At 38.5% G+C, this 10,000-nt stretch overlaps 1 protein-coding gene across 4 annotated transcripts in view; it reads right to left on the reverse strand.

The window, feature by feature from the left end:
• The window catches only part of LOC125045844 (transcriptional repressor CTCF-like), a 15,067-nt gene that overhangs the window by 1,028 nt on the left and 4,039 nt on the right, over positions 1-10,000 (reverse strand). For 2 of the 4 annotated variants that reach the window (XM_047643370.1, XM_047643371.1), the window contains exons 4-16: positions 9,597-9,708; positions 9,293-9,438; positions 9,003-9,112; positions 8,535-8,704; positions 8,120-8,407; positions 6,335-6,485; positions 3,410-3,563; positions 3,132-3,258; positions 2,823-2,935; positions 2,606-2,704; positions 1,877-2,009; positions 1,188-1,327; positions 1-1,013 (exon numbers count right to left, since the gene is read on the reverse strand). The exon at positions 1-1,013 is cut by the window's left edge and continues 1,028 nt beyond it. In XM_047643370.1, the coding sequence (XP_047499326.1) occupies positions 972-1,013; positions 1,188-1,327; positions 1,877-2,009; positions 2,606-2,704; positions 2,823-2,935; positions 3,132-3,258; positions 3,410-3,563; positions 6,335-6,485; positions 8,120-8,407; positions 8,535-8,704; positions 9,003-9,112; positions 9,293-9,438; positions 9,597-9,708 (1,785 nt within the window). In that variant the 3' untranslated portion in view covers positions 1-971. The remainder of the gene's footprint in view (positions 1,014-1,187; positions 1,328-1,876; positions 2,010-2,605; positions 2,705-2,822; positions 2,936-3,131; positions 3,259-3,409; positions 3,564-6,334; positions 6,486-8,119; positions 8,408-8,534; positions 8,705-9,002; positions 9,113-9,292; positions 9,439-9,596; positions 9,709-10,000) is intronic. The other 2 variants (XM_047643372.1, XM_047643373.1) reach the window with 2 other exon arrangements.

A 10,000-nucleotide genomic window follows, 5' to 3' on the forward strand; every position in this document is an offset into this window, starting at 1 on the left:
TCTAACAAATGTGAATTTCACTATTTGTTTTTATCTTTTATTTATTTATTCTTTATCTTATTTATTTTTAGCTTTTTTTTTTAGTAGACATCAATTTTTCATTTTCAGGAGAATGTCCCATGATGGATCATTATTGCACACTAGGGATCATGTACAGGATCCTGATGTTCTCTTTGGCTTAAACTCTCTCCCATCCTTTTGTTCCTTGAATCACTTCTCATATATGCACTCTGATCCTTTTTCTTAATTCATTACATATCATTTTAAAGACAATCATAGCAGCCAATACAGAAAAGACACTTGTTTAGATATTTATTATATAATATTTCATAAATTATATAACTTCAGTAGCTTACAAGTATACTTTTACATCTCACAGACTGAGAAATGGATATTAAAAAGAAATGGAAAACACCAATTCATTTTTATGAAAAAATTATAAGGAAATTATATATATATATATTAATGAGACTAGAAAAAATATACATGCATTCACAGTCTTTCTCCTTTTATCAAACCTGACTCTTGAGATATGAGTCTGCTTACTCTGTGTGAGACATCGGCAACGGAATGAAAACGATGATATGAGATCAAGTCTGGTAAGTGGCTCGGTAAACAATGTTTGTAAACAACACAAAATGGTCTGTTGTAAAGGTGCTGGTATTTCTGGTGAATCCGGACCCAGCTTTGGGTAGTTGGAGAGATGAACTACCCTGGGAAGATCACTAGATATGCAGCTCCAGGATATCTACTAAATTTTCATGCTAAAGGCAGTAATCATGTCTAGAGCTGAAGCAGACAAGTGTTCTGCTTGTGTCATGTCAACAGATAACACTTAAGTATATTTACAAAAAAAATAATCACAGCACAAATGTTCTAAACTTAGAAACTCACATTTCAGAAGAAAAAAAATTATCCTTTCTATACAAAAAATCAAAATATTATTGATTTCTTATGATTTGTAGTTCACTTCATTCATCAAATTCCAAATGAATTTGTCCCTCATCTTCATCCTGTAAAGATACAGAAAAACAGAGGTAACTTCTACGTTTTCATGAAAGTTATATATTCACTTTGCTGTTGAGATTATTTGATAATGTTAAAAATACTAGAATATCATCAAGCATCACACAAAAATCATTTTAACATAGCTTTTGTCATTCCATTACATATATCCCAGAACTCACATCAAAGCCAAAGCAAGTCTCCATCTCCTTCTGTGCTTCCTTTTTGGCTTCTGCACTGATTTCCGTTTTCAGTTCAGATTTCTTCTGCTGGAGTTCAAGAAGGGAGGGATCTGAAACTAAACAGGTCCCGTCAATAGGGCCTGCACAGCAATATTTAGTCTTTGGTAACCTAGATTTGGTAATAGATAAAATTCTACACATAATGCTACCATATTCACTACATTAAATATACATATGCAGAATGTTAAACATATAAGAAACCAACTACAGGAAAACATTTACAATCCAGACTTGATTAAATTAATATAACTCAAGTTCACCAAATTATGCTGCTAAAAACTTAATCCTTTTACTGCTACCATCAGTAGTATTTCTGTTATATTTCCCAAGTGCTATATAAAAGTTAAATTCTCCTTTTTCATACCTATGGATATAAAGTCATTAAATGGCTAAGCGAAAAGAGTGCATTTAACATAATGGCTCAAAACAGCCTGATCTGCATTCAGCAAACCTGGGCAATGTGGAAGTTATAAAGCAACTAAAAACAGCTTATTGAACATAGTTAATCTTAATACATAAGTCCACACTTCATCAGCTTTGCGAAGATCAATCAATGAATTCATTCCAGTTCCAACAATAGCAGTAAAAGGATAATGATAAAAATTTTACAAACAATTATGCACACTTACCCATAGTGTCTCCAGTTATTGTCTCGGGAACCATTAAAGGTGAAGAGCCTAAAACACTAGCAACTCCAGCTCCATCGAGAGAACTATCTGCCACTGGGATTCCGTCTGACATCATGACATGCCCTTCTCCATCCTGAAATACAGAGTTAATCTCAGTCCATCATTTAAGCAAAAGATAAATCTTAATATCCTACAATGCACATATAACATCAGAACTTCCTAGTGTGTCTATTTAATTCTTATGGCCATATCACACACACTTTCTATGTCAATTTTTGCATTCCATCCAAACTTTTTGTGTACAACTGATCCAACTCTATTAGACTGGCAGGGACCACTACTCCCATGAAACAAACAAGAGGTCTATGTACTCATACTAGTTGAATCTAAGGGATTACAAAAACATCCTCCCACATTTTACATTATTGCAATGAATATCATTATATAAAGGAGACAAGCATACTGTGAAAAGAAATATTCTCTGATAATATATTAGGCTTATACAAATTTCTTTTAAACTATCTTATTTATCAATAAAAACATACTAACAGTATAAATCCTCCATACCAAAAGTTCGAGAGAAAAACTGATAGTGTGATACAGCTTTTAGGTATTTACTAAAAAAAAAAAAAAATATGGGTTGAAATAAGAAAGAAGACAAAAATGCCAAACTTAACTGATTTAAACAAATGACCTATAGATAAGCAGTTACAAAAAGGCAATATTTACCTGTAGCTGAATGACTTCTAGAACCACATACTGGTTTCCATCCTGTCCTTCCACAGCCATAATTTCATCCTCATCAACTTCTCCTGTGTAAACCTCCACCTGGAATTCAGAACAGTGAATAAAGATAATAAAAGGAGTTTAACTATGATATGAATATATATATATATAAATTGATTCAAACTGCAATAATTTCTTTTGTTCCAGATTTTTTTATCACCTGCTGTCCATTAATGAGCTGCAATCTTTTTTGTCTTCCTATTTTGAGGGCTTGAGCTTTCTCTTGTGCAGAGGCATCTGGATCATGAATTGCCATGTGTCGGATCAAGTTACCTGTAAACAGGAAAGGGGAGATCAAAAATTGTGAGACAGAGCACAAAAATGTAATATTATTTTATGATAACCCCAAGGCAGCTACACATGACTTGGTTAAAAGACTGCAAAGATAAATACAGTATGGTGCAACTATGTACTTCTGCTACATTATTTTCAATATATACACATCTTCAGGACAGGAGAGGAAACAAACCTTTGTGTCTAAATGCCTTCCCACACTCGGGGCATTCTTGAGTTTTTTCTCTGGGCATGGGGGGGATGTACGCTGGGTTGTGGTAGAGGTTCTGATGTCGCTTTAACAGCTGCTTTTGTCGGAAAGCCTGCAGGAGAAATACCCATAAATGACTAAGTGCAAGTTGCCTAATCACACAGTAATAATATCCACCACACTTCATGATAGTGTTAAAGGCCACAAGACACAAAACAATAATCATGAATATTATGTGAACAACCAATTTTGTTTCCTCTTACCTGGTCACACTGATCACACTGATAAGGTTTCTGCTCAGTGTGAACCAGCATGTGAGATTCCAAGTGTTTTGCCGAGGTTGAGGCATACGGACACAGGTCACACTTGAAGCATTTCTCTCCCTCGTGGGATTTGTTGTGTTGCTTGAAAGTATATCTGTAAGCAAAAGAACAAAATGAGAATACATTAGCACATTATCTTTGGATCTTATTGGCAATGTGTTCAGTGTGTTTAATTTTCAACTACCAGATCTATCTAACCTGACTACTGATTTAGTCCTCTACTAGTCATGGGAAAGGAAGAGGAGGAGGAGGAGGAGGAGGAGGAGGAGGAGGAGGAGGAGGAGGAGGAGGAGGAGGAGGAGGAAGAGGAGGAAGAGGAGGAAGAGGAGGAAGAGGAGGAAGAGGATAAGGAAGAGGAGGAAGAGGAGGAAGAGGATAAGGAAGAGGAGGAAGAGGAGGAAGAGGAAGAGGAAGAGGAAGAGGAAGAGGAAGAGGAAGAGGAAGAGGAAGAGGAAGAGGAGGAGGAGGAGGAGGAGGAGAGGAAGAGGAGGAAGAGGAGGAAGAGGAAGAGGAAGAGGAGGAAGAGGAAGAGGAAGAGGAAGAGGAAGACGATGAGGAGGAGGAGGAGGAGGAGGAGGAGGAGGAGGAGGAGGAGGAGGAGGAGGAGGAGGAGGAGGAGGAGGAGGAGGAGGAGGAGGAGGAGGAGGAGGAGGAGGAGGAGGAGGAGGAGAAGGAGGAGGAGGAGGACAAGAAGGAGGAGAAGGAGAAGGAGGAGAAGGAGGAGAAGGAGGAGAAGGAGGAGGAGGAGGAGAAGGAGGAGAAGGAGGAGGAGGAAGAGTAGGAAGAGTAGGAAGAGTTGGAGGACGAGGAAGAGTAGGAAGAGTTGGAGGAGGAGGAAGAGTAGGAAGAGTTGGAGGAGGAGGAAGAGTAGGAAGAGTTGGAGGAGGAGGAAGAGTAGGAAGAGTAGGAGGAAGAGTAGGAAGAGTAGGAGGAAAAGGAAGAGGAAGAAAAGGAAATGGACGCGGAGGAGGAGAAGGAAGAGGAAGAGAAAATGGAGGAAAAGGTAGAGGAGGAGGAAAAGGTAGAGGAGGAATAGGTAGAGCAGGAGGAAAATGTAGAGAAGGAAAGGATAGAGGAGAAAAAAGGTAGGAGGAGGAATAGGTTGGGGAGGAATAGATAAAGAAGGAATAGAGGAGGAAAAGATAGGAGGAATAGGTAGAGGAGGAAAAGATAGGAGGAATAGGTAGAGGAGGAATAGAGAAGGAAAACATAGAGAAAGAAAAGGTAGAGGAGGAAAAAAGTAGTAGAGGAGGAAAAGGTGGAAGAGGAACATGTAAAGGTGGAGGAGGAAAAAGAAGAGGAAAAAGACGAAAGAGGAAAAAAGAAGAAAGAGGATGCAAAGGAGAAGGAAAAGAGGAGAACGAGAAGGAAGAGGAGGAAAAAGTAGAGGATCTTAATGGCAATGTGGCAAGTGTGTGTGTTTAATTTTCAACTGCCAATCTCTTTATCCTGACCACTGATTTAGTCCTCTACTATTCAGGGGAAAGGAAGAGGAGGAAGAGGAGGAAGAGGAGGAAGAGGAGGAGGAAGAGGAGGAAGAGGAGGAAGAGGAGGAGGAGGAGGAGGAGGAGGAGGAGGAGGAAGAGGAGGAGGAAGAGGAGGAGGAAGAGGAGGAGGAAGAGGAGGAGGAAGAGGAGGAGGAAGAGGAGGAAGAGGAGGAAGAGGAGGAGGAGGAAGAGGAGGAGGAGGAGGAGGAGGAAGAGGAGGAGGAGGAAGAGGAGGAGGAGGAAGAGGAGGAGGAGGAGGAGGAGGAGGAGGAGGAGGAGGAGGAGGAGGAGGAGGAGGAGGAGGAGGAGGAGGAGGAGGAAGAGGAGGAGGAAGAGGAGGAGGAGGAAGAGGAGGAGGAAGAGGAGGAGGAGGAAGAGGAGGAGGAAGAGGAGGAGGAGGAAGAGGAGGAAGAGGAAGAGGAAGAGGAAGAGGAAGAGGAAGAGGAAGAGGAGGAGGAAGAGGAAGAGGAAGAGGAAGAGGAAGAGGAGGAGGAGGAGGAGGAGGAGGAGGAGGAGGAGGAGGAGGAGGAGGAGGAAGAGGAAGAGGAAGAGGAAGAGGAAGAGGAAGAGGAAGAGGAAGTGGACGAGGAGGAAGTGGACGAGGAGGGAGAGGACGAGGAGGAAGAGGACGAAGAAGAGGAGAAAGAGGAAGAGGAGGAAGAGGAAGAGGAGGAAGAGGAGGAAGAGGAGGAAGAGCAGGAAGAGGAGGAAGAGGAAAAGGAAGAGGAGGAAGAGGAAAAAGAAGAGGAGGAAGAAGAGGAAGAGGAAGAGGAGGAAGAAGAAGAGGAGGAAGAGGAGGAGGAGGAAGAGGAAGAGGAAGAGGAAGAGGAAGAGGAAGAGGAAGAGGAAGAGGAAGAGGAAGAGGAAGAGGAGGAAGAGGAAGAGGAGGAGGAGGAAGAGACGAAGGAAGAGAAGGAGGAAGAGGAAGAGGAAGAGGAAGAGGAAGAGGAGGAAGAGAAGGAGGAAGAGACGAAGGAAGAGAAGGAGGAGGAAGAGACGAAGGAAGAGAAGGAGGAGGAAGAGACAAAGGAGGAAGAGGAGGAGGAAGAGACAAAGGAGGAAGAGACGAAGGAAGAGGAGGAGGAAGAGACGAAGGAAGAGGAGGAGGAAGAGACGAAAGGAAGAGGAGGAAGAGGAGGAAGAGGAGGAAGAGGAGGAAGAGGAGGAAGAGGAGAATAAAGAAGGAGGAAAAGGAGGAGGAGGAAAAGGAGGAGGAGGGCAATGACAACGTTGAATGACAAGAAGACAAAGAAGAGGGGGGAGAGGAGGAGGGCAATGACAACGATGACAAGAAGACAAAGAAGAGGGGGAAGAGGATGAGGAAGAAGATGAGGACAAAAAGGAAGAATCAGTTGAAGATACCAAAAGCACCACCTACCTGTCTGGAAAAGCTTTCCCACATTTCTTGCACTTGAGCGGTTTGTCTGAGGTGTGCAGCTTTTGAACGTGAATCCGCAGATCTGTCTTTCGCCCACACGTCGTTGGACATAGCTCACACGCATATACCGGCTTGTTCCCTGATGCAACATCCAAACACAGAATTCCTCTTTCATTGTCAATTATCTAAACATTGTCAAAGGGCAAAATATTGACTCACAAAACTCGTCAAACTCAATATCGTCAAGCTCAATGAAAAACTCATGAATGCTCAAATCAACTTTCTAAATATTGCTTAAAAAGAAAAAAAAAAGGTAGATAAACACCAGATATACATTACAGACTCTACCAAAAGTTAATTTATCATAAAGCAAACAACTCTGAGCTCTATACACTTATACTGGGCATTTCAGTGTGGCAAAAATAATAATTTTCTTTAGGCAACACCATACAATGGTTCCATAATCACCACAACCATCAGTATCAACTGAGGGTAGGTGGCAGGAGCACTGTGATTGTGTCTCAGTCTCCTGGGAATGACCTGTACCTCCCACAGTACACCACTGTATCGAGATGTTTTACAAGTTATGGTGTGGGAGACTTTATAATTCTCAGCCAATCAGATGCTGAACAAGCTCAACTTTTGGGAGATGATTTGTCTTTGAGAAACCAAAGGCTACATTCTTCATGTAAGATAGTGTCTTGGAATACAACGGAATGAGAGAAAAAGTGGTTCAGTGATTCTGAAATATCTAATTTTAAGGTCTGGCCCAGTCAAAGCCCAGACCTTAGTCCCACAGAAAAAAATGGAGCATAATCAAGTGCAGTATTCATGAGAGAGGTAGCTATTAGGGCTAAATATATCTTTTACATGTACATGTACATGTACATGCATATGTATATGTATATGCATGCATATATACATATATATACATATGTATGTATACATATATATACATATGTATATATACATATATATACACATGTATATATACATATATATACATATGTATATATACATATATATACATATGTATATATACATATATATACATGTGTATATATACATATATATACATATATATATACATATGTATATATACATATATATACATATATATACATTTGTATATATACATATATATACATTTATATATACATATATATACATATGTATATATACATATATATACATATGTATATATACATATATATACATATGTATATATACATATATATACATATGTATATATACATATATATACATATGTATATATACATATATATATATATATATATATATATGTATATATGATATAAATAAGATTTATTGGAGTATTCAGTTTATCATATTACTACAATAATGACCACAGGGTTAGTCACACTGTAATTATTGTTCTTACTAGAAGCCTCAACTTTGCAATGTGGCAATAGGGCAAATCATAGATCAAATTGCTAAGAACCTTTCATGAATACTGTCCCACTTTCTTAATTCTTGATCTGGAAAGACTACTGTGCTTTCATTGCAAATTCTTTTGTAGAGACACTCTACACTACTCATGGTAAAACACTGTTGATTGACAACAGTTCAAGATACGTTAAACTAAACACATATAGAATTCCCATTCATCTAGAATACAATAAATATAATAAATATATTTACAAAATCATTCATCATTAAACAATTTGAATTCATAAACTTTTTCACTGCAATATTATATTAAATGCAACAGTTTTCAGACATTGTTCTAAATAACCAAAGCAACTTCAAGCCTTATCTACCTACCTGTGTGTATCAATTTATGCGCCTTCAGTGAATTGGACTGCGTAAACCTCGCATGGCAGATTTCACACTCATAGGGCTTCTCTCCAGTGTGAATGCGCAAGTGGCGCTTAAGTTTAAAAGTGTCAGGACTAGCATATGTGCAGTGTGGACATTGGTATGGCCGTTCCCCTGTATGGCATCTCATGTGTCGTTTTAGTTTGCTCAACTCTACACTTGCATAATCGCAGTCCGGGCATTTGTGGGGTTTCTCATGGGTGTGAATGTATCGTACATGCCGCACAAGCTCACCTGATGATCAAAATTAAATTAATGAAGTTAAGGAAAGTGATAGTCTAAAGATGTAAAATCCTCACCATTTCAAATCAAACATGTTCTCAATCTTCTACACTACTCCATATAAAGACAATATAACTACCTGAGGTGGTGAACGTGCTTTCACAAAATTTGCAACGGTGGGGTTTAATGCCTGTGTGTGTATTTACATGGTTCTGTAGAGAGGCTAGGGTTTTAAATCCTCTTTCACAAACAGAGCACTTGTGTGGCCTCTCTTCACTGTGTGATTTCATGTGTCGTGACAGGAGATATCTGAAACAACAGTAATCCAGGTTATTCCAACTTCAGTGAATTACATACATATGCAATAGATGTTATAAATGATTACCATGAATACAAGGGATAAAGAATAAAGATAATGTAGACCAGTCTTTTAAACAAAAAGAATGCTATCCACTTTAGATATATTTCAAAAAGCCTACAAGACAGGACTCTAATTAGATCACATAAATGTAAGCAACGTGAAAGGTGATTCTCAAGTAATGAAGAAATCATTCACGAACTGAAAAAACACCAAATCTCACATATTCCACCAATACTTCTATCTAACCTCTTTGGGCTGGTATAATTACAATAGTTGCACATATGGGCCTGAGTAACAGTTTGGGACTTTTTGTGTATTATGCGCATCATTTTTTTATCATCTTCTTCACCAGATTCCTGTAAATTATCAACTATTAGTATTCCCATGCCATGAATAATCTCAATTATAATTCTTTCTCAAATGTATAATGGTAAAATAATCAATAATCATCAACACATATAATGTTTCAAGTAAGTTACCATGGTTACTAGTCAATCTAACATAATAAAATACTATAACAATAATGAAACACTTACATAACTGAGACCTTCATCAGCTTCATTGAAATCATATACAGTGTCGTCTTTGTCATTTTCTCCAGACTGCTCAACAATGAGAACATAACTGACTTCTCCAGGATTTGTGCTGGATGGGACAATTGTAACAATCTGATTGTTGTCACCTGTAAAATAACAAATTAAATCATCAAAGTTTGAACAGTAAAAGTTTTAAAGTCAAATGGTATTACACACTACCTTAATATTTCAAATAAAAATAGTTTTCATCTAAAATCACGAAAAAAACAAACAAAAGAAAGAATTATATATCACGAGATCTTACCTGTGTTAAGTACAACCTGGTTGCTTGTTTCACTCTGATCCATCCCAGATATTACCTGTAGGGTACCATCCTCCCCAAGGGCCACCTGACTCTGGGATAAGCTGTCACCATCCTGAAAGTTTTGTGGAAATAAATACCAAACCTAACTATCTAAAAAGAAAGTCAACTCAATACTGCCAAGACTCTTAATCCAATGCCTCCAGGGAGTAAGTGCAGCCTCCTTGGTCTTTTCAAACTCAGCTGGTTTGTTACCCTTATCATACTACACTAATAAAGCAATATTTCTTTTTGTATTGCTTATATCCAATACATGATTTTCATACTTTTGCATATTAATTTTACTTGCTAAATTGAACCTGTAGTAGTCTGATTTTGTAAATTCAGGGTGTTTTTTTTACAGATTC

Source organism: Penaeus chinensis, chromosome 38, assembly GCF_019202785.1.
Source record: "Penaeus chinensis breed Huanghai No. 1 chromosome 38, ASM1920278v2, whole genome shotgun sequence".
In the NCBI taxonomy this organism is placed as follows: domain Eukaryota; kingdom Metazoa; phylum Arthropoda; class Malacostraca; order Decapoda; family Penaeidae; genus Penaeus; species Penaeus chinensis.